At 44.3% G+C, this 25,590-nt stretch overlaps 1 protein-coding gene across 3 annotated transcripts in view; it reads right to left on the reverse strand.

Moving 5' to 3' along the window:
* Positions 1 to 3,316: 3,316 nt before the first annotated feature.
* Positions 3,317 to 25,590, reverse strand: part of WDR70 (WD repeat domain 70) — a 234,086-nt gene continuing 211,812 nt past the window's right edge. For 2 of the 3 annotated variants that reach the window (XM_040420963.1, XM_040420961.1), the window contains exons 18-19: positions 10,295 to 10,457; positions 3,317 to 3,665 (exon numbers count right to left, since the gene is read on the reverse strand). In XM_040420963.1, coding sequence (XP_040276897.1) covers positions 3,578 to 3,665; positions 10,295 to 10,457 — 251 coding nt within the window. In that variant the 3' untranslated portion in view covers positions 3,317 to 3,577. The remainder of the gene's footprint in view (positions 3,666 to 10,294; positions 10,458 to 25,590) is intronic. The other variant, XM_040420960.1, reaches the window with a different exon arrangement.

A 25,590-nucleotide genomic window follows, 5' to 3' on the forward strand; every position in this document is an offset into this window, starting at 1 on the left:
TAATCTTTTCCTATGTTCTTGGCTTCCACCAGAGACGCATATGTGTTACTACACCCGGTTTCAGAAGCCCAGAGAACACAGGAGGCAATAAAAGATTTTGGTGTTTTTTTCTGTCTGTCAAAGCTTGTAAACCCCACAGATACAGTAAACCATATGGACGGTGTAAGGTTTGTAGATGGATGTAGAGTTTATCCTCCCGTTACAGCCGGCTGCTCCTGAGCTCTGTAATCGGCTACACATGCCTGGAGGCAGATCATGATTGGCTTATGTTTATTTTTCTGCAAAGGATAAGGGGAACGGCATCCTATCCTGTCCTGACTTCCCAACCATAGTCACCCATGTGAGCTGGGAACCTCTCCTCCCCTCCTCCGGCTTTTATAGGGTTTTTTCAGTTACATACTGTTCTGTCGGCGTGTGTTTTTGCAGAGAAAATAGTAAAACATTCGCGGGCGCTGTTCGGTATCACATGAAGGTAAACAGTTTCCAGGCCTTGTATAACTTACGTGTTTGATCCTGTACAGAAATCCAAGTCGCTTTGTAGCCTGCAAATAAATCAGGAATTACTTCATGAGGAATCAGATGAGTTTTCTGGGTTTATATTTAGATCTTTGTGTTACTCCGACGTCTCAATTCCAGCGGTGAGTCCCAGATAGCAGTTGGAGACCCTACTGGATCTGGTTGCCGCCTCCTCTGGTCCAGTATCTGTCAGGGCCTTTCTGGATTCAGCTCCGGCTCTCTTCATCACCACGGCCAGTGACCTCAAGACTGGCGGTGTATCGAAAGGTCAAGTAGCCTCCACTGTCTTGCCTGCTGTCTCTCGTTCTTTGTGTTATTGGGTCTAATGTTGACTCTGTTTGACCCTGATCTTGACCTTGTTCCTAGATACACACCTGCCTCACCCTTTAAACTCTTTGTCTGGTACCTGTTTTATCTTTACTACTTGGTATTCTAATGTCTCATGCTCTGGCCTGTCATATCTGCATCGATCTCCTCGTGAGGACCCTTGGCGCCGTTCTTGACTACGCTACTGCTCCATCAGAGCTACTGCTGCAAATCCGTGACTATTCTGGTGGCCGTGACCTGGGCATCTTCTTCAGCAAATCACACACCTCCTTGTGGGGGTTAAAGGGGTCATCTCTCTTATGCAAATGGAATTTAGAATGTAGAGAAAGTTAATACAAGTCACTTACTAATGTGTTGTGATTGTCCATATTGCTTCCTTTGCATCACATTATACACTGCTCGTATCCACGGTTACGACCACCCTGCAATCCAGCATTGATGGCCGTGCTTGCACACCACAGGAAAGAGCGCTGCCCTATGTGTGCTCCTATGGTCCTTGCCTCCAGAGAGGCTGGCACTTTTTTCCTATAGTGTGAAAGCACGTCCACTGATGCTGGACTGCAGGGTGGTCATAACCATGGAAATGAGAAGTGTGCAATGTGACGTAAAAACGAATCCAGCCAGCAAAGTAAGCAATATGGACACTCACAATACATTAGTAAGTGGCTTGTATGAACTCTCTCTACAGGATAAATGTCAACGTGACCTCTGTCTAGTCAGTGCTCAGGGAATCCACAAGAAAGAAAAAGAAAATCGCAAGTAAAGATAGTAAAGTACTTAAACTGCCCTCAGCTCAACGTTAAAAACCATGTTGATTGTCAACTCCTTTTCCCCCCCAAAAATGTATAACATACAAGATAATATATTCAAAATCTTCTATATAGCCATAGGAGTAAAGGATACGATTCTGTCTACCTGCAGCCACCACTAGGAGGAGCTCAAGAGCTTACTGCATACTGATTATACATAGAGAGCTCCAGCTTGTCGTGGATGCAGGAAAACTATTATTGGATTCATCATGTAACTATGTTTATGCAGGGAGTTTAGAGCTCTGTATCAGAAAACCAGATCTTTGGATGCTATAAAGATATATTACAAAATTAATCTACTCCATAAGTTATGACAAAAGGAAGGAAAATCAGTAAATGACAGATTTGAGTCTGTTACATCCATAATGTGCAGCACACTAGATGCTTGTACAAGTCCCTGTCCTCAGGTTCCTGCCCCGTGTGGAAAAACCATGAAGAACCTCATGCAGACGTTATAAGTCGCAAATCATAACTGTCAGCCACTGAGCAACAGGGGTTGTCCAGGAAAAAATGGCTGCTTTCTTCTAAAAATAGTGCCCCCGTTGCCACATGGGTTATGTGAGGTACTGCAGCTCAGCCGCACTCACTTCAAATGAGCTGAGCTGCAATACCTGACACAGCCCAGGCCTAGATGTAGCGCAATTCAATGGAGCTAACTGCGGGCGGACAGCCGCCACAGCTTCAAGCAGCCGCTGTCCGCACACTGCGCCAAGAAGGAACGTTGAAAGCAATTGCGATTGAAAGCAATGGCAGGCAGAAGACATGAGGCCGCTGGAGAAAAATGCAGTATGAATGGGCCCTTACAACGCAAGTATCAGACAGTATCCTAATCTTTCTCGTTTCAAATCTTTTGCCCAAGGTTTCTTCCTTAATGTAACAAACCTTCAGCATTGATAAGTAATAGATCTGCAGGGCTTTTCAGCTTCTGAATGTGAACAAGAATTTCCCATTCTTGTGTCCCGTGCCTACCGTCTCACTTCTCTGGGTGTGCGTGGGCTCCGCTTCACTCACCCTACTGGTGGTCTGGACTGGCTGCTCCTCCTCTGCCCTCCCGCAGTGCGGCCCTGTCCACCTTCTTCTGCCACTCTCCCCAGCTCTTCAAGGGTCAGCACACGCACGCCTTAACCTTCACCTGCTAATTGATGGTTAACCTGGGAAGGTGCCTGAGCAATAAGGTTCTGTATCTTGCTAAGTTCCTTTGTAAGTGTGCTGTTCCATTTGCCTGCCTGTGTACTGACCTTTGCCCAATTCCTTACGCTGATCCTCCACTGATTGACTTGTGCTTGATAAACGTATTGACTTGTCCTGACTTCAGACCTGTTTCACGTATTTGCACGAATTCTGCCTGCCTTGACCTCAGCCTGTTCCCGACTAAGTATTTGCCTGTTCCTTTGGTGCCACGCACTGGTGTCTCTGGTCCCCTCGGGTCAGCAGTCAACCACACCAGGACTACTCCAAGAGGTAACGGCCTGGTGGCTACCCTGCAGCGAAGGTCTGATCTCTGTACAGGATTTAATGACTGTCAGGATAATGCCCTTAGGTTTAGCCCAAATTTAAACCTGTTGGTTGACACAGTGGTTCTACACCCACTTAATGTAACAGTAGCAAGCAGAGATCTTAGAAAGGATTTGAAACAGTAGTTGCAGAAAGCTGCAAGGGTTTTAATAACTGAAAGATCATAAAACACTAGGGTAGGGCTGGGACTCCATTTCTGGCTGGGAAGCAGCTTGCTGCAGCAGAAATCTCCTCTGTCTGGAAGTGAAATGAGACAAGGTAAACCCTGATCTCTTTTCTTTTTAGGGTGTCCCTGTCCAATGACACGTTCCACACTCTGGTGTGCAGTTTACTTTATTTATATAAAAAGTATGGTAATAAAATATACACATCGCATCAGTTTCCATTTACACATCTCGGGTGCCGCTTTTTCAGATTTTACGCTTTTTCCACTCTGGCTCATTGTCTGGTTCGTCTTCTTCAGAAGACACCTCGGCGAACAGGGCCTGGGGCTGCGTCCTGCAACACATAGAAATCATCAGTCAGCAGATGACAGATACAGTCAGGTCCATAAATATTGGGTCATCGACACAATTCTAACATTTCTGGCTCTATACACCACCACAATGGATTTGAAATGAAACGAACAAGATGTGCTTTACCTGCTGACCGTCAGCTGTAATTTGAGGGTATTTACATCCAAATCAGGTGAACGGTGCAGGAATTACAACAGTTTGCATATGTGCCTCCCACTTGTTAAGGGACCAAAAGTAATGGGACAATTGGCTTCTCAGCTGTTCCATGGCCAGGTGTGTGTTATTCCCTAATTATCCCAATTACAATGAGCAGATAAAAGGTCCACAGTTCATTTCCAGTCTGCTATTTGCATTTGGAATCTGTTGCTGTCAACTCTCAAGATGAGATTCAAAGAGCTGTCACTATCAGTGAAGCAAGCCATCATTAGGCTGAAAAAACACAACAAACCCATCAGAGAGATAGCAAAACATAAGGCGTGGCCAAAACAACTGTTTGGAACATTCTTAAAAAGAAGGAACGCACCGGTGAGCTCAGCAACACCAAAAGACCCGGAAGACCACGGAAAACAACTGTGGTGGATGACCGAAGAATTCTTTCCCTGGTAAAGAAAACACCCTTCACAACAGTTGGCCAGATCAAGAACACTCTCCAGGAGGTAGGTGTATGTGTGTCAAAGTCAACAATCAGGAGAAGACTTCACCAGAGTGAATACAGAGGGTTCACCACAAGATGTAAACCATTGGTGAGCCTCAAAAACAGGAAGGCCAGATTAGAGTTTGCCAAACGACATCTAAAAAAGCCTTCACAGTTCTGGAACAACATCCTATGGACAGATGAGACAAAGATCAACTTGTACCAGAGTGATGGGAAGAGAAGAGTATGGAGAAGGAAAGGAACTGCTCATGATCCTAAGCATACCACCTCATCAGTGAAGCATGGTGGTGGTAGTGTCATGGCGTGGGCATGTATGGCTGCCAAGGGAACTGGTTCTCTTGTATTTATTGATGATGTGACTGCTGACAAAAGCAGCAGGATGAATTCTCAAGTGTTTCGGGCAATATTATCTGCTCATATTCAGCCAAATGCTTCAGGACTCATTGGATGGCGCTTCAGAAGTACAGATGGACAATGACCCAAAGCATACAGCAAAAACAACCAAAGAGTTTTTTAAGGGAAAGAAGTGGAATGTTCTGCAATGGCCAAGTCAATGACCTGACCTGAATCCGATTGAGCATGCATTTCACTTGCTGAAGACAAAACTGAAGGGAAAATGCCCCAAGAACAAGCAGGAACTGAAGACAGTTGCAGTAGAGGCCTGGCAGAGCATCACCAGGGATGAAACCCAGCGTCTGGTGATGTCTATGCTTTCTAGACTTCAGGCTGTAATTGACTGCAAAGGATTTTGCAACCAAGTATTAAAATGTGAAAGTTTGATTTATGATTATTATTCTGTCCCATTACTTCTGGTCCCTTAACAAGTGGGAGGCACATGTGCAAACTGTTGTAATTCCTGCACCGTTCACCTGATTTGGATGTAAATACCCTCAAATTAAAGCTGACAGTCTGCAGATCTCGCCTAGAAGCAACCCCCACCACAAACTGCCAAGCCCTCACTAGGGCAAAAGACCGTATACCCCTCTCCTAGCAAAGAGCCATACGCACCAAAGTGCGTGTGTAAGAATTTTAGTAACACTGTCTCACTTATTTTAAAGAGATTGATAAAAGTTACGTATTATTCTATCTCACAAAGTACACTCAGTTCACGACATAACATTTATCTCATATCTTAGTTTCACCTTTTAAGTTGTATTACTGAAATAAATGAACTTTGATATTCTAATTTTTCGAGTTTCACCTGTAGATCAGGTTTTTAGCGTCTCTGTAAGAACAGGCTTCTAGGGGGAATGTTCACACACTGCAGAATTATCACAGAGTTTCTGTGCGGATTCGTAACCAAAGGTCAAAAACCATTTGCAGTACAGTGCTTACGGATGGGGTTCTCAAAACAGCATTCACACAGTGAAAAATCATTCAGCAGCACGCCCACTATGTTACATGTTTCCATATCAGCAGCATGCCCACTATGTTACATGTTTCCATATCAGCAGCATGCCCACTATGTTACATGTTTCCATATCAGCAGCATGCCCACTATGTTGCAACTGTTCATATCTGCAGCAAAGCCACTATGATGGAATTTCTCCTAACAGCTTTCCCCACTATGTTGCATATTTTTATAGCAGCAGGCCAATTTATTTGCACATTTTCACATCTGCAGCATAACCACTATGTTGGAAATTTTCATAGCAGCATTTCCCACAATGGTGCATATTTGTGTATCAGCAACATGCCCTCTATTGTGCTAATTTTCATATTTGCAGCATGCCCACTATGTTGCAATTTTTTTTATTGCAGCATCCCATACTATGTTGCAGAATTTCATATTTGCAGCATGCCCACTATGCTGCAAATTCTAATTGTTGATTTCAACATTTGCAATGCAGACCTGCAACTAAATCTGCATGAAAAAGCACAATCCCACCTGACGCCCCCCTCACCTGCACAGTGAAATACTGGGTGATATTTGGAGTCCGCGCTTGCTGAAGGTGTTTCTGGCTCCGGGGGCCCAGTGCAGCGGCACGGACCACTACATGTGACTGTCTGGTAGATCTCTCTAATGTATTTCTGTCCATTCACATACGTTCAACAACAGCTATTCAGTTTACACATGCATGCTGAGCAAGGCGAGCGTGCATGTGTTTTCAATAGGGAGAGGAGAATAAGTCCCTGCAAGACACCTCTTACCTTCCGCTGGAGTAAAGGATCAGGCATGTTGAAATACAGCATGCCTGATCCTCCTTCTTTCACCCTCAAACACCCCTAAGCAGAGAGCATCATCACAGCCCTATGCATCGCCAGTGAATCAGAGCAGATACAGCTGTGAATAAGATTAGAAGTCACGGGTCAATTACAAGAGGATAAACTGCGGTTCCTGAGTCAAGGAGCCAACAATTTAACATGGAAAAAAGCAGAGAATTCGTCACAGCCGTGACATCTGAGCCCTCGCTGTATGAATAGACTGGAGATAGAGTCCAGAGCAAGATACAGATCTGGACCGTGACTCATCAGAAGCCTCCATCCTATGGATAAATGAGGCATTTCATGCCCCACGACAGGGAGCGGCTCATGTGTAAGACTCCTCTGTATTACCCCAGATCAATGCCGCAGCACAGTAAGTAATCCCTAACATAGGGGTCAATGAAGAGTATTACACAGTCATGTCTGGGGGGGGTCGTATGGAAGACGTATATATGTGGCTACCTACTATACAGACATAGTAAACCTCAGCTACCTACTATACAGACATAGTAAACCACCGCTACCTACTATACAGATACAGTAAACCACCGCTACCTACTATACAGACATAGTAAACCTCAGCTACCTACTATACAGATACAGTAAACCACCGCTACCTACTATACAGATACAGTAAACCACCACTACCTAATATACAGACATAGTAAACCACCACTACCTACTATACAGATACAGTAAACCACCGCTACCTACTATACAGATACAGTAAACCACCACTACCTAATATACAGACATAGTAAACCACCACTACATACTATACAGATACAGTAAACCACCGCTACCTACTATACAGATACAGTAAACCACCACTACCTACTATACAGATACAGTAAACCACCACTACCTACTATACAGACATAGTAAATCACCACTACCTACTGTACAGGCATAGTAAACCTCAGCTACCTACTATACAGACATAGCAAACCACCACTACATACTATACAGACATAGTAAACCACCACTACCTACTATACAGACATAGGGGCACATTTATTAAGACCAACGATTTAGAGACTGGTCTTAATAAGCCCCTGCGCCGCCCTCTACATAACTCCTTGCTGCCATAGATTTAGACCATTTTCTACTCCTAAAGCAGGCGTAAAAATGGCAAATCAGACCGGCCGGCCCTCCGCCTTCTCCGCCACACTTTTTTTAGACCTGGCGTGAGTGGGGAGAAGAACTAACTGTATTTCTGCTTAATAAATGACCCCCCTAGTCTACCACCGCTACCTACTATACAAGCACAATATACCACCGCTACCTACTATACAGACATTGTATACCACTGCTATTTACTAAACAGCCACTTGTATATCAATGCTATCTACTATACCGGCACGGTGTATCACTGCTATCTACCATACAGCCACAGAATATCTACTATACAGACATGGTATACCACCGCTATCTACAATACAGGCACAGAATACCAATGCTATCTACTATACTAGGTATATCTGCACACACACATACGTACACACACATATACCCACAGGGGCTCATCTCCTTTGTGACACCCCTCATACTTTTGAGAAATACACTCATCCATCCCAGAAGAAGGACATAAAAGTAATTTGGTAACAGGTTCATCATCCCCTACATATCCGGTTACATTCATGACACCTGCAATGTTACAGCCATGAAAGATTTAATAGACACTGATCTTGGGAGGGCGGGCGCCCCACACGTGGGCTGATTGCATTACAGGCTCCTGTAAAGAGCAGTAGCCGGGGGGGGGGGGGGGGGGGGGGGGGAGGCGATGGCCGCTATTAGCTTACACCGCAGGAGATACATATATTTATGTGGAAGCTTGTCAGGCGGGATGAACAATGGCTGGAAGCATGTGAACCTGACCGCTATTGTCAGACATGGTAAATGTGGCTCAATAACCGGGCATCAGTTCTGCATGGACGGCCACCTTAACCCTTGCCTGTGCGGACACACCAAAAATAACAGACTGGACATCCAATCAAGCAAAAAAATGTGGAATTTGAAATCTTGCAGGTTTGTTCCCCCAGGTATGTGTGTGGGTGTGTGTCTGTGGGGAAGGGGTCTGTCATACCTAACCAGGTGCAGTGCCCAGGGAGTAGAGGCAGGTGTGACTACATAAGGACTTGCACCTCCAAACTATGTATAAAGGGTGTGCAGGTGCACGCTACTATGGCTGCAATGCAACAACAAAAAAGGACTATAAGTAGCATCACACTGCTTTATGCACAAAGACACATGCAAACATAGAAAACAAGAATAAATGTAAACTGCATTACTTCTTACTATATGAAAATTACAAGCTACGTCGGGCCCATCTACCAGCGACAAGGTGGCTTCTATCAGACAGGACCTACACTATCAGACTTGCCTCTCCTGGGCTTTTGGCCTACAAATTTCAGGACAATGCAGAATCAAACTATGGGATACTCTGATTAAAAGCACCAAGCAGATGGAGTGCACGGTCTAATGGGGGGAGCCACTCCCACAGTGTCCTGAATTAGGAAGGACCGTCCCCGATTTGCAGACAGTCCCGGCAAATTTGCACTGTCCCGGGCCAAAAATGGTTAGGGCTGATGCAAACCCCATGCATAAGTGGGTGTTCCTGGGTGGGGTCGTTTCTGGAGATGGGCCCTAGATGCCCCGATTTTACCAACTGAAACGTTGGTTAAATATGGACTCCCCAAAATATACAATGCAAAAGAGAGTTAAAACCAGCACTTCCAAACTATGTATAAAGAGAGTGCAGGTGCACGCTACCATGGCTGCAATGCAAAAACAAACAAGATCTACAAGTGGCAGCGCTGCTACTTGTAGTTCTTGTTGTGAGGATCAACGACAAATCCGGACCGTGTCCGATCCTTTCACAATGAGAATGCTGGAGGCCAATTCCGTTGCCAGTTCGTCAAACCAGCTATAGTCAGTCCGTTCAGGCATAAGTGGTTTTGGGGAGGCAAAAATATCAAGAAAGCAGAGACTGTGGGGTTATTTTTGGGGCTGGAAACCCCCATTAAAGGGGTTGTCCGGGTACAGAGCTGAACCCGGACATTCCCTTATTTTCACCCAGGCAGCCCCCCTGAGGCTAGCATCGGAGCATCTTATGCTCCGATGCGCTCCCTTGCCCTGCGCTAGATCGCGCAGGGCACGGGCTCTTTTGTTTACAATAACACACTGCTGGGCGGAAGCTTTCGACGTTCGACGTCACCGGGTCAGATGGTCATGCTTTAGCGCTGCCATAGCCGTTTTAATGGCTAGGGCAGCGCTAAAGCCCGCCCATCAGTGCCGGTGACATCACCGGGCTTCCTGGCAGCCCCATTGAGAGGCCGGTACGTCACCAGAACTCTTGAAAATGCCTTTGCCCTGCGCGATTTAGAGCAGGGCAAAGGAGAGCATCGGAGCATGAACTGCTCCAATGCTCAAGTAAGGGGGGCTGCCTGGGTGAAAATGGAGGTATGTCCGGGTTCAGCTCTGAACCCGGACAACCCATTTAATCTGCAGTGTGCAGAACGGAAAACCTCGTTGGCCGGATGACTAGCTCAATGTCTGAAAGTTTTGCGATGATTTTGCTCCATGCTCTTTGGAATATTTGCAAAAATGGATGCAATGGTTCAATCAGTGCTGCCGCCAGAAATTAGCTGAGTAGCCAAGGTTGAGACCAGTGCAGGTTAATGTAGTAAGGGTGACCATGTCAATATGAAAACAGAAAAGAAAGCCCTTCTGAATGTAGACCCATAACTCACGTGGAATAGGCCGGTGCCACCCAGTAGGGGTTGTCCGCTGCATCCTTTGCATGGCGAAGAATGGCTTCTCGAGGATTACTATCATCCGTCTTATCCAGAGCGATGTTCTTCACGATGAAAGATGACAAGGTACCTCCATGTGTGCCCACGCGGCCACCGCGACCTACAACGTCACAGAATGAGGTCATTAGTGAAGGAAACATTAGGTCAGAAGGTTTCACGGAAAAAGAGAATCATGTGGACAATCTAAAAAATTGTATCTAAAGATGCTCTCATGACAACCCATCCATATCACCTATTCAATAATACAGAAGCCATAAAGGAGAGAGACTATCTTTCCATGGGTGCAATACACTGCCTGCAGGCGAGATATCCGGCCAGGAGTGGTGAACGGCGGATAGCCAGGTGTCAGAGAAGCCATAAAAACCGGTTCTCTTCATTAGACAGGACCCTGCCCATAAGAGCTTACACTCTATAGGAGAGAGGTTCCTGCCCATAAGAGCTTACACTCTACAGGAGAGAGGACCCTGCCCATAAGAGCTTACACTCTACAGGAGAGGTCCCTGGCCATTAGAATGTATAAATGGCATAGGAGGGGTGACACAATGGGTACACAGCACTTATTTTGTCCAGAGCACCAGTCCCTTGAGCTCCATAAACCTATCACCTGACAGTATCTGAGTCAACACAGAAACGAAGTCCAGAGTGATGCTGTCACGGTCCCTCCTGTGACAGAGGTTAGAAGATCTGAGAGACTGGCTGTACGTTAGGTACACCTGACAGCCTATCTGTTTTGACTTGTTGCAGTGTTGTTGTTGGTAATGACCACACCTCTTGTCTCAGGTGTAGCTTGTTGTCATTACTGCTCCTCTATTTAGTCTGGACTCACACCTTATACCATGCGGTTGATATTATCTGCCTGGAGTTGGAAGAGCTGGTGTGTGGTCCTCATCTGAGTTCCTGCTCATCCATTTTCTATTGAAGATAAGTGTACTTCCCTTTGTATTTTGTTGTTCCCATTTGCTCGTTGTTTACTAGGCCTCAGCGAGACACTGGTTCGTTCATCTGTGAAGGAACCAGTGGTCTCAGACCCTGTCACTACTCCTAGGGCCTAGGTTTACGGCGTATGACTATTCCCACCTTCAGGGTCTATTCATACTGACAGGAGTCAGGGCTACGTTTAGGGGTTCCTAGGTGGTGACCGTTCCCCTTTCCCTACCCGTGAGGCCTAGTTTCTGGTCATTTTCCTTCTGTTGTCATTATATGTACCTCCCCTCCCCCTACATTGTGACATTATCAACCGCCGAAAAACTGCCATTTTGTTTGTGTCAGTGCAGCGATGGATGCTATTTCTGCACTGGTCGAACAACTGCAGGGGCTGTCTGGAGGTAGCTGACCTCCGCACGACCGTCTCACAGATCCAGAGACCACAGGCGGGAACCAGGCCTGTCTTGAACCTAAGGTTGCTCTCCTGGGTAGATTTTCCGGGGGAAGTGACAATTTTATTTGTGACAAAATTATATTTTAAACTACGTCCTAACTCTTCTGGGGACGAGAGTAAAAGAGTGGGTCTAATCATTTTGTTACTTAAAGCCGGTTGGTAGATACATTTTTCAGAGCTCTAGGACTTATCTACAATGACCCAGATCGGATCTCCCTGGCCGAGACCAAGTTGCGTGGCTTACGGCAGGGAGAGCGTTCTGCGGAGACCTATTGCTCTGAATTTAGGAGATGGGCTACGGATACGGAGTGGAATGATCCAGCTTTTCTTAATCAATTCTGTCAAGGGTTATCTGAGAGCCTGAAGGACACGTTGGCGTTTCACGAATATCCTGAGTCATTGGAAGCAGCCATGTCCCTTGCTGTACGTATTGATAGACGCCTGAGAGAGAGATCTAAGGTTCCTCAATCTCAGGACGTACTATCATATAAGGTGGCGGCCTCCTCCGACACTTTGGGTAGAGAGACACTTGAGTTCATGTCTGGTGACGAACCAATGCAGTTGGGGGGAGCCACACCAGGACCTGGTGATAAGAACTTTAGGCTTAAGAAGGGACTCTGCTTTTTCTGTGGAAAAAGGGGACATTTTGTTAACGTACCTCAAATGTATGTATACTAATGCCAGAAGCCTGACTAATAAAACTGGGGAACTGGAATTAGTGATGTGTGAGGAGGACTATGACATAGTGGGAATAACTGAGACATGGCTGGATGATAGCTATGACTGGGCAGTTAATGTACAAGGTTACAGTCTGTTTAGAAAGGATCGTCAAAATCGGAGAGGGGGGGGGTCTGCCTTTATGTAAAGTCCTGTCTAAAGCCCACACTCCGGGAATATATAAGTGAAGGACATGGACATGTGGAGTCACTGTGGGTAGAGATACATGGAGCTAAAAACAACAATAAATTACTAATAGGAGTTTACTATAAACCACCTAATATACCAGAGTCCACAGAAAATCTACTACTAAACGAGATAGACGAGGCGGCAAATCATAATGAGGTGGTTATTATGGGGGACTTCAACTACCCAGATATAGACTAAGAAACTGAAACTTGTATATCTCATAAAGGAAACAGGTTCTTGGCAATAACCAAAGACATTTACCTCTCCAAACTGGTTCAGGACCCGACTAGAGGGACGGCCATACTGGACTTAGTATTAACCTGACAGAACAACAGACGTGCAGGTTGAGGGACACCTAGGAAATAGTGACCATAAAGTAATAACCTTCCAATTATCATTCAAAAGAGCGTTTCTACATGGAGGAACAAAAATACCAAACTTCAAAAAAGCTAAATTTAGCCAACTAAGAGAGGCCATAGGCCTAACTAACTGGGACAAAGTCCTCAAAAATAAAAATACAGCCACAAAATGGGATAGCTTTAAAAACATCCTTAAATCTCATTGTGAGAGGTACATACCGTATGGGAATAAAAGGTTAAGGAACAAAAAGAAACCAATGTGGATAAATAGAACTGTAAAGACAGCAATAAATGACAAAAAGAAAGCATATAAATCACTAAAACAGGAGGGTAGCACGGAAGCACTGAAAAACTATAAGGAAAAAAATAGAACATGTAAAAAACAAATAAAAGCGGCCAAACTAGAGACCGAGAGATTAATTGCCAAAGAGAGTAAAACTAACCCTAAAATGTTCTTCAATTATATAAATGTTAAAAAGTATAAATCTGAAGGTGTCGGCCCTTTAAAGAGTAATGAGGCTCCCCCAGAGCAGAGAGCGACGAGGAGAAAGCAAAGCTGTTAAATATTTTTTTCTCCAATGTATTCACTGAGGAAAATAAACTGTCAGATGACATGCAGAATGTAAAAATAAATTCCCCATTAAAAGTGTCCTGTCTGACCCAGGAAGAAGTACATCAGCGATTTAAAAAGATTAAAATAGACAAATCGCCAGGACCAGATGGCATACACACACGTATCCTAAGGGAATTAAGTAATGTCATAGCCAGACCCTTATTTCTGATATTTGCGGACTCTATACTGAAAGGGAATGTCCCACAGGATTGGCGCATGGCAAATGTGGTGCCAATATTCAAAAAGGGTCCAAAAACAGAGGCCGGAAACTATAGGCCGGTAAGTTTAACATCTGTTGTGGGTAAACTGTTTGAAGGTTTTCTGAGAGATGCTATCTTAGAGCATCTCAACGGAAATAAGCAAATAACGCCATATCAGCATGGCTTTGTGAGGGATCGGTCATGCCAAACTAATTTAATCAGTTTCTATGAGGAGGTAAGTTCTAGACTTGACAGCGGCGTTTAAATGGATGTCGTATATCTGGACTTCTCCAAAGCATTTGACACTGTACCACATAAAAGGTTAGTATATAAAATGAGAATGCTCGGACTGGGAGAAAACATCTGTATGTGGGTAAGTAACTGGCTGAGGGATAGAAAACAGAGGGTGGTTATTAACGATACACACTCAGATTGGGTCACTGTCACTAGTGGAGTACCTCAGGGGTCAGTACTGGGCCCTATTCTCTTCAATATATTTATTAATGATCTTGTAGAAGGCTTGCATAGTAAAGTGTCAATTTTTGCAGATGACACTAAACTGTGTAAAGTAATAAACACTGAAGAGGACAGTATACTGCTACAGAGGGATCTGGATAGATTGGAGGCTTGGGCAGAGAAGTGGCAGATGAGGTTTAACACTGACAAATGTAAAGTTATGCACATGGGAAGGAATAATGCAAGTCACCTGTACATACTAAATGGTAAAACACTGGGTAACACTGACATGGAAAAGGATCTAGGAATTTTAATAAACAGCAAACTAAGCTGCAAAAACCAGTGTCAGGCAGCTGCTGCCAAGGCCAATAAGATAATGGGTTGCATCAGAAGGGGCATAGATGCTCGTGATGAGAACATAGTCCTACCACTTTACAAATCGCTAGTCAGACCACACATGGAGTACTGTGTACAGTTCTGGGCTCCTGTGAACAAGGCAGACATAGCAGAGCTGGAGAAGGTCCAGAGGAGGGCAACTAAAGTAATAACTGGAATGGGGCAACTACAGTACCCTGAAAGATTATCAAAATTAGGGTTATTCACTTTAGAAAAAAGACGACTGAGGGGAGATCTAATTAATATGTATAAAAATATCAGGGGGCAGTACAGAGATCACTCCCATCATCTATTTATCCCCAGGACTGTGACTGTGACGAGGGGACATCCTCTGCGTCTGGAGGAAAGAAGGTTTGTACACAAACATAGAAAAGGATTCTTTAAGGTAAGAGCAGTGAGACTATGGAACTCTCTGCCTGAGGAGGTGGTGATGGTGAGTACAATAAAGGAATTCAAGAGGGGCCTGGATGTATTTCTGGAGCGTAATAATATTACAGGATATAGCTACTAGAGAGGGGTCGTTGATCCAGGGAGTTATTCTGATTGCCTGATTGGAGTCGGGAAGGAATTTTTTATTCCCCAGAAGTGGGGAAAATTGGCTTCTACCTCACAGGGTTTTTTGTTTTTGCCTTTCTCTGGATCAACTTGCAGGATAACAGGCCGAACTGGATCGGCCTTATGTACTATGTTACCTGTATGTCCTTATGTTCAGCGTCAAGGTGAAAACAAAAGAAAAATGTTTAATCTTCATCTCACTCTTGGTGGTGTGGGTGGGGAATATGACCATTTACTTTTGTCATTTACCGGTGGTACCCGATTTCTCCTGTCTGCCGAGGTGGCGCTAGATTCCAAAACTGTGGGAATTGAAGTGTTTATTGACAGTGGGGCAGGGGTTAACCTAGTTGATGGTCAGTTCATCCGTATGCATGGGTTGACAACAAGTGCATTAGACAAAAATATTTTGGTGTTTGCAATTGATTCCGCTCCACTCACACAGAAATGTTTGTCACAAATGGTGCAGGATATCCGTTTAAAAGTGGGAGATTTTTTTTATCAAGAATCCATTTCGTGTTTTGTGCTAGATGGTCTGCCTGCTCCCTTGGTGCTAGGTTTAAGCAAACATAATCCTACCATCGATTGGCAAGCAAGACAGATTCTTGATTGGAGTGATTATAGCTTAGACCACTGTCTTAGCACATCGCTTTCTGTTGTAACCACTAAAGTTGAACCTTCGTTTATTTCTGATTTTTCAGATGTATTCTCTGAAAGTGGAGACCAGGAGTTACCTCCACATCGGGAGTATGATTGCCCCATTAACCTTATTCCCGGAGCTAAGTTGCCCAAGTCTCTGTTGTATAATCTTTCTGAACCCGAAAGAGCTGCCATGCGAGAATATATCACCGAGAGTTTGGCTAAAGGTCATATTAGACCGTCCAAACCCCCAGTGGATGCAGGATTCTTCTTTGTTAAGAAAAAGGACGGAACTCTTAGGCCATGTTTGGACTTCGGTGAGCTTAATCGCATTACTTCCTTTGATCCCGGAATGGTTCAATCAGATTGTCGGTGCCAAGGTGTTCTCTAAATTGGATTTGAGGGGGGCATATAATCTGGTAAGAATCAAAGAGGGGGACGAATGGAAGATGGCCTTTAATACCCCAGAAGGTCATTTTGAGAATATGGTCATGCCGCGTTAACCAATGCCCCTGTGGTTTTTCAATATTTCATCAATGACATCTTTCATCATCTGGTGGGCAGGTTTGTGGTGGTGTATATGGATGATATTTTAATTTATTCTCCTGACAGGAGCAGTTTTGTCACAGAGTCCTTCACCTAGTAAATGGTGCCCATGTGCTTTCTTTCAGTTTGTTTCCAGATTCTGAAAGGCGTTCTGTACTCGCCTGGGTGTACAATTGTCCTTCTCTTCGGCCTTTCATCCTCAGTCGAACGGACAGACTGAACGCACTCACCAGAATCTGGAGACTTATTTGAGATGTTATGTCTCAGAGAATCAGGAGGAGTGGTCTTCATTTTTGTCCATGGCCGAGTTTGCCATAAAGAACCGTAAGCAGGAGTCCACTGATATGTCACTGTTTTTTGGGGCATATGGGTTCCATCTGCAGTTTGGCACATTTTCTCGTACTGAGACTTCTGGTATACCTGAAGAGGAAAGATTTTCCTCTTTGTCATTATTTGGCAGAAAATTCTAAATAATGGGCAACAAGTATAAACGGATGGCTGACAAGAGACGTATGAGTGGTCTGGACCTGAGAGTGGGTTATTCCTTGTGGCTGTCCACAAGAAACATTTAGTTGAAGGTACCTTCTTGGAAGTTGGGTCCAAGGTTTATTGGTCCATATAAGATCTCTGCCATTATTAACCCGGTAGCCTTTCCTCTTGAACATCCACAGACTTTGAGAATTCATAATGTTTTCCACAAATCATTGCTGAAGAGATATGTCGAACCTGCTGAACTGTCTTCCTTGCCTCCCACTCCTGTCATGGTGGACGGTAATCTTGAATTTCAGATCGCCAGGATAGTGGACTCACAAATTCTCTGTAGATTCCTCCAGTATCTCGTTCACTGGAAGGGTTACGATCCAGAGGAGAGAATGTGGGTTCCAGCGGCCGACGTTAACGCCAGTCGCCTTGTGAAAGCCTTTCACAGGGCTCATCCAGATAAGGTCGGTCCTAGGTGTCCGGAGGTCACCTGTAGAGGAGGGGGTACTGTCACGGTCCCTCCTGTGATAGAGGTTAGAAGATCTGAGAGACTGGATGCACGTTTGTTTATCTGACAGCCTATCTGTTTTCACTTGTTGCAGTGTTGTTGTTGGTAATGACCACACCTCTTGTCTCAGGTGTAGCTTGTTGTCATTACTGCTCCTCTATTTAGTCTGGACTCACACTTCATACCATGCGGTTGATATTATCTGCCTGGAGTTGGAAGAGCTGGTGTGTGGTCCTCATCTGAGTTCCTGCTCATCCATTTTCTATTGAAGATAAGTGTACTTCCCTTTGTAATTTGTTGTTCCAATTTGCTTGTTGTTTACTAGGCCTCACGGAGACACTGGTTCGTTCATCTGTGAAGGAACTAGTGGTCTCAGACCCTGTCACTACTCCTAGGGCTATTCAGGGTTACTAGGGCCTAGGTTTCCGGTGTATGAATATTCCCACCTTCAGGGTCTATTCATACTGACAGGAGTCAGGGCTAGGTTTAGGGTTTCCTAGTTGGCGATCGTTTCCCTTTCCCTAGCCGTGAGGCCTAGTTTCTGGTCATTTTCCTTCTGTTGTCATTCTATGCATTGTGACAGATGCATTGTTGGAAGCTCGTTTTGGACAGGGTGGAGTGGAGATGTTTGACCATTGCAGGTTGTGTCTGGACTATGGTTTCATGATATGGACTTTCTTGAAGGAATGAGTTTTTTTTTAAAGCTGAGCTTAAGAGTGGTAGTGTGAGGAGCACGTTTAAGGGTCCAGGGCTGCGAGTTCCACAGAATTGGTGCAACACGAGAAAAGTCCTGAAGGGCTAATAAAGCTGGCCACATTAGTATAAGAGATCTGGAGAAAAGTAGCCACATTGGTCTTTGGTTCACTTATAATGGCTTGTGAGGAAGATTGTTGCCGGGATCAAAGTGTTCTGGTCTTCCGTAGACCGATACACCTGTACAGGAGAATAGCTATGCATATTATGTGCTTTGCCTTGGACCACTGCCATAAAGAGGAGAAAATTCAGTCTCTGGGCCTCTACAACTTCCCTGTGACTCCGAGGCCGTCTATTCATAGCCCAGTAATTACAGACATCTCTTTTACGGCATTCTTCTGAACACTTGCTTCCTCTATGACACATTGGCACTTGGCATCAAAGAGTCTAGAAGATCTAGAATTACGTATCTGTTTTGGTAGGGCAAGCACTTCTCCCACACGGAGCATGGCCGCTCAGACTGAATTGCATAATTCAACTCTCCCTGACCACAAATGTCAAAAAAAATTATCTTAAAATTGGCCAATTTCAAGAAGGGAGAACCAGTGAATGATAACAGTTGGGACCTAATAGTTGTGGTCACGGTTATTTTCTGCCTGAATAGGTCATAAAAAGTTGTGAATAATAATGTTTTGTGCAGAACATTGGAAAACAAGCTGAAAGGATCACTGAGAACGTTTCAAAAAGTTGACATCGGTGAGAACTGTGACATTTCGGAGCATAGACTTCTGCCCTGCGTTGTAGTAAGACCACAGGAATGTTCTGTCAGAGCAGTGGAGGGGTCAACCATGGTGCGACTGGACCACTGTGGTCATCGTGATCAGGATGCATGGAAGCCAAGGAGGACAAGTTCAGGCTGTCAAAAATATTAGACAATGAGCCTTGTTACAGCTTAATGTTGGAAAAGAGGGCAACAGGGACCTCTACTCAGAGGTCTAGTCTGACCACCCCTGGAACACTGTGTACAGTGTAGGTCCCAGTCTACAAGACACATCAGAGATGGAACTTTGGGTTTTTCTCAGTCTGGAAAATATATTTTTACATGGAAGTGATCTAGAATGAAGAAGTTCACACTATGGAGTCTCTACTGTAAGATCGGTCACACTATGGAGCTCTACTGTAAGAGCGGTCACACTATGGAGCTCTACTGTAAGAGCGGTCACACTATGGAGCTCTCTACTGTAAGAGTGTTCACACTATGGAGTCTCTACTGTAAACGCGGTCAAACTATGGAGCTCTCTACTGTAAGAGAGGTCTTTACTGTAAGAGCAGTCACACTATGGACTATCCACTGTAAGAGCAGAAACACGCTGAAGGTCTCTACTGTAAGAGCGGTCAAACTATGTAGCTATCTATTGTAAGAGCAGTAATACTATGGAGCTGTCTACTGTAAGAGCGGTCACACTTTGAAGGTCTTTACTGTAAGAGCAGTCATCCTATGGAGCTCTACTATAAGAGCGGTCACACTATGAAGGTCTTTACTGTAAGAGCAGTCACACAATGGAGCTCTCTAGTGTAAGAGCAGTCATACTATGGAGGTCTTTATTTTAAGAGTGGTCACACTGTGGACTATCCACTGTAAGAGCAGTCACACCACGAAGGTCTCTACTGTAATAGCAGTCTCAGTATGGATGTCTGATAATCCTGCAGGTGTTGTTCTGTAGATGAAGGTATAATTATACACTGTGTATACAGTACATATCACCATACCTTCTGTCCTACATATATCAGCAGGCCTCTGCACAGAAGCAGATGGGGGCAGGCTGTGTCTGTTTATCCTGACCTTTACCCATATGTAATATATGGTGTTATCCTGCTTTTTGTCAATGCGTCTTTCACTACAATTTCTCAGGTTACGTTGTATTCCTGGAGTGGGATCAGGAGGACCACTGCAGACAGTCCATGAAAAGGGCACTAATGGTACTCATTATCATTCTAATTAAAGGGGGTGTCTACTGTAGGCAATCCTTATTTTGTAGCCAGGGTCATCAAGGTTAAGGTAACCATAGGGTGCCCCCCCAGCTGTGACCTCCAGTGAACAGCTGTAATCTTTGGGCACTTGGCAGTAAGTGTTATAACCCCCTGCAGCTCCCCCGGAGAAGACATTAAGTATTACACAGTTCTCACTAAAATCAAAGAATGGTCTTTTTAACACATGGAGAAGCTGGGTCCTCCAGGATGGGAGATGCTCTTTGTACCGTAGTTGCTCTCTATTCTGGATGAGGGTCCAAAATGAAGAATTCCACTTTAATAAATGGATATTATGGGATATTAAATATATATATATATACAGGGTGAGTCAAAAGTTGCAGGGCACCCTTTTATTTCAGAAACAAAAAGGGAATTTTTTGTTTAAAATACTCCAGCAAGTAATGGGTGAGGGGGCCTATCTTTTAGGCTATGTCCATAACATGACTGCCATCTTGAAAGCCACCATACTGGGGTCATGTAGCATATCAAAGACCAGGATTTTCTTAGAAATCGTTTGCTGAAATCAGATTTGCAATATCTCTGGTGGTTCAAAAGTTATCAATACAGAATGTTGAAACAACAACCGGGAACGTTCCCTGTGATGCCCAGCTATTAGACACGTTCAATGTGTTGTCCCTAGTACTGATTTCAGAGCTGAAGGCTCAAAAGTTTAGAACTTTCTGGGTTGATAACTTTTGAACCATAAGTATTGGAAATCTGATTTCAGCAACTGATTTCTGAGAAAATTCTGGTCTTCTTTGCTATGCTACATGACCACCTTTCCCATTGGAAAAATTTGCCCTTGATCCAAAATAGCGGCATTTCAAGATAGCGGCCATGTTCCGTACATAACCTAAAATATAGGCCCCCTCATCCATTACTTGCTAGGGTATTCAGATATTTCATTTTTCCTTTTGTTTCTGCAATAAAAGGGTGTCCTGAGACTTTTGACTCACCCTGTATATACAGATCAGTGGGGGTCCTACCGCTAGGACCCCCACTGATCACGAGAACGGGGGTTCTGTACCCCCCCCCTTCCTGAAATGACCATTCATTTCTATTGGAAGTTCCAGAGATAGGTGAGCACTGTACTCGGCTATCTCCAGAACTCCCATAGAAATGAATAGAGCGGACATGCACATGTGCGACAGGCCGCTCCGGTCATTTCAGGAAAGCAGCAGGGGGCCTGTAGGGGTTACGGGGCCCCCATTCTCGTGATCGGTGGGGGTCCTACCCCTGTGATAATTATCTCCTATCCTGTGGATAGGGGATAACCTTTACCTACCGGAATACTCCTTTAATAACTACATACACTTGGGGGGGGAAAACAGATCCGTCAATAGCAGTTTCCAGAACAAGTCTTATAAAGTTGGGGGATTTTACATTTAATATCTATATAGAAAATATCAAACAATTCTGGTAATTTTTCATGGAAAGACAGTATTAAGTTCAAAGAAAATGCACATGGGAAAAAAAACAGGTCTATTAACAGAAGTTTTTCATCGGTTTCCATATCTTATAAAGATGTGAGATTTCACATTTAATATGCATACAGAATATGAAGGACTCCGAGGGGGTGGGCGGAATGGTCTGCCAATAGATTGCGAGCTCTACTGACAACAGCAAGTGATGATCGTGCCTGTATGTCAGCGCTATATAAATGAGTAAAATAAATAAATGACAGCAGTTGGTCAGCGGTTTCCAGAACAAATGTTATAAAGCTGTGGAAATGTCCATCTAATATCTACCATATAGAGAATATTTTAAACAATTTCAGCTAAATTAACAGTAAAACTTCCCTGAACGTCACCTCGTTTATTGCAGACACAATAACTCACAAGGATGGAAACTGTCAGCAGCGAGAACTGCACATTCAGAATGAAATATACTACAAATCCTGTGGTAAAACACAAACCAGCAACCTGGACACGAAATTAGAAAGTGCATGTGATGCTGAACAGCTTGGCCATAACTCACTGCGATTTTTCATTATTTATCCACCTTCTTAAAATAATTCAGACCACAAAGACTTAACCCCTGACTGCCCAGATCTGCTAAGCTGGAAAACAGGACTTCACAGGTACAAAGCTCAGTCACTGTTACAGTGGCGGCTGCTAGCCACCGCTGCTCCGCTTACCCTGCCCAGCGGCCTGGACCCGCCTCCCGCTGACCTGGCCGCCAGGTCCGCTCTGTCCCTCTTTGCAGGCTGTGGCCTCCTTGCTGGCTTGGCCTTTCCTTGTATGCTACAGAGTACGAGCGCTCCCTCTGGCTCTTAAAGGACATCCTAATCTTCACCAGCCAACGGAAAGTAGTCCTGAGGTGCCTGAGCAAAAATGTTCTGTAGCTTGCTAAATTCCTTCACAAAGGTGCGCTGCTCTGTTGTCTTCCTGTGTACCGATCTCTGCCCATTCACCAATATTGACCCTTCACTGCCTGACCTGGCCTGTGCTTGTTTACCCATATTGAAACTATGCTGCCTGCCCTGACTTCTGACTCTCTCCCATATTGCATTTACTCGGCCAGCCCTCTCCCTGACTACGAATCAGCCTGACCCCCTCAGTGTTCTGCACCAGTATCTCTAATCCCCATGGGTCAGCTGTTAACCACACAGAGAATACTCCAGGAGGTAGCGGCCTGGTGGTTCCCCTGCAGCGAAGACCAGATCTGTGCATAGGGATTAAAGGGGACTGCCAGGATAACACCCTTAGGATTAGGCCTAAGTCAAATCTGTTTGTTAACACAGTGGTTTTACACCCACTGCCCTGGCAGTCACAAAGGAGCATTTGGATGAATCTATTATTCTCTCGTTAACAGTGTCAGCTATGGGTACATGGGGTTCTAGCTAAGTTATGTTCTTCCCAAAAAGGCCAAAAACATTAATGGTTTTATTGACTTTCCATGAAATTATATAAGCGGTGCACAGTCCGCCATGATACGATTATTCTGTCTCCCAGTATAAGGCCTCCTGCACACGACCGTATGGCTTTTTCAGTGTTTTGCGGTTCGTTTTTCCACGGATCCGTTGTTCCGTTTCTATTCCGTATGGCATATACAGTATACAGTAATTACAGAGATAAAATTGGGCTGGGCATAACATTTTCAATAGATGGTTACGCAAAAAACCGAACGGAAATGGAAGACATACGGATGCATTTCCGTATGTGTTCTGTTTTTTTGCGGACCCATTGACTTGAATGGAGCCACGGAACGTGATTTGTGGGCAATAATAGGACATGTTCTATCTTTAAACGGAACGGAAAAACGGAATGCATACGGAGTACATTCGTGGGCACCCGCACCCTGGAATAAGCCTATGGTGTTACCAATATGCCTAAGACTTTTCCTGCCATTCATCAGCGCAGGGCGGACTATGAACGGCACAGGCAGGTATGATAAAGTACATGGAAGATATCCTATGCTGGTATTCAGGTTAAATGGTGTTGGCACTTTGCGATAAGTGGGTTTTGGGTTGCAGTTTGGGCACTCGGTCTGTAAAAGGTTCGCCATCACTGACCTAGAAAATCCCTTTACAAACAAAATAGTGTGGACACAAAAGAGAGAAGAAGCAGGAAGGGAAGGATCCTCAATATACAGCCATGACAGGGTGCAATACGGCTGAACTCAAACGTGAAGGTAAAGTATATGGATGTAAGCAAATCGCCAAAGTAAATAGCTTCACCATGTAAATGTAGGAGAAGGATGGTCAATACATTCTTCACACGCATTTGTAAGTCAAAGACAGATTTACTTTGTATTTGCAATCCGACAAGGCGGCTGGAAGCTCATTTTTCACCTGTGGGATGTTTTAACAGAAGCTGAAGAAAAGATACAAAAATGTGGCTGCATGGACCACTCAAGAAGAAGAAAGGCCGCACCACTGCCGCAACAATGCCAGAAATGTGCCAAAAATCTGCTCAATGTAAACAGGGTAACAAGTGGAATCTGAGAGTCGGCTCTCAGTCAGGCACGGATAATAACACTGATTGCCGGCAATGGAATTGCATTTACCAGAACTAGTTCTGCTACTTCAACTCTGAGAAGTGCATACAGTCAAATGGAGCAAACGCTGCTCCTAACCAAAAGGGATATATCTGTGCCGGAATCCGATAGAGATGAGTGAAAACAAGGAAAAATGGTCTTCTGGGGCGCTGGACACTAAAACTGTAATTTATTGCACATAAATAATTAAAAAAACTATTAAAACACTAAATGCGGACAAGCTGAGGGCGACGCGTTTTGGAAGCGGTCCGCCTCCTTCCCTAGGCCAAAGAATAGTAACATAATTGCCAATTTACAGCAAAAGTGCAAAGGTCATAGTATTAAGCATAGTCAGTGTTGAACAAATAATAAGAAATCGTAATAAGAGAGAAATAAATATAAAAGATGCTATATTTTTTCGCCCATAAGACGCACTTAGGTTTTAGAGGAGGAAAATGAGAAAAAAAATATATTTTTCATCAGACCTCATCTCAGACCTCCAATGTTAATAAGTCTCCCAATCAGACCTCAGATCAGGCCTTCATGTGAATGACCCCCAATCAGACCTCCATAAGTCCTTCAGTCAGACGTCAGATAAGACCTCCATGTGAATGACCCACAATCAGACCTCCATAAGTCCCCCAGACAGACCTCAGATAAGACCTCCACGTGAATGACCCCTATGCTCGGATCAGACATCTTACTTCTCCTGCTCCTCACATCCAACGATCTTCTTCTTCCTTCCGCTTGCTGTGTACAGCGAGCAGTCGATGACCAGACAGCGGTGAGTACAGAGCCCGGGGAGCACTGCACTCACTGCTTCCCGGTCCTCCTGTACTCATTAGTATTCACCCCAAAAGATGCAGTGACATGTTCCCCCACTTTTGGGGGGAAAAAGTGAGTCTTATAGGGGGGAAAAATATGGTAAGTGTCATATTATGACATAATAAAAAAATAAATAAAAAAATAAGTGTAAACATTGTGTAAACTAACGAATAAAAAAAATCCTAACCAATTATTACATAAATAAATATATGTGAATGTAAACAATTAATAAGGGAGATAATATTTAGCAAACATTAAATGGTAAAGTAACAAATTCTGTATTTAGCAACATCAATGTGTAAATAAATAGAAAATCACACTGCTGTTCTATTCTTTTTATTAACACTCACATGGGGACGTGAACTCGTGTTCTCCTGGGCACGCACACGGCAGCAGCATGCACCTGAGGTTACTTTCACACCGGCGTTTTTGCTGGATTCGGCAGGGTTCAGCAAAAAAGCTTCCGTTACTGATAATACAACTATCTGCATCCGTAATGAACCGATCCGGTTGTATTATCTGTAACATAGCCAAGACGGATCCGTCATGAACACCACTGAAAGTCAATGGGGGGGTGGTTCAGTTTTCTATTGTGTCAGAGAAAATGGATCCGTCCCCATTGACTTGCATTGTGGGTCATTACAGATCCGTCTTGCTCCGCATCCCATGACAG

Source organism: Bufo bufo, chromosome 2 (genome assembly GCF_905171765.1).
Source record: "Bufo bufo chromosome 2, aBufBuf1.1, whole genome shotgun sequence".
Taxonomy (NCBI): Eukaryota; Metazoa; Chordata; class Amphibia; order Anura; family Bufonidae; genus Bufo; species Bufo bufo.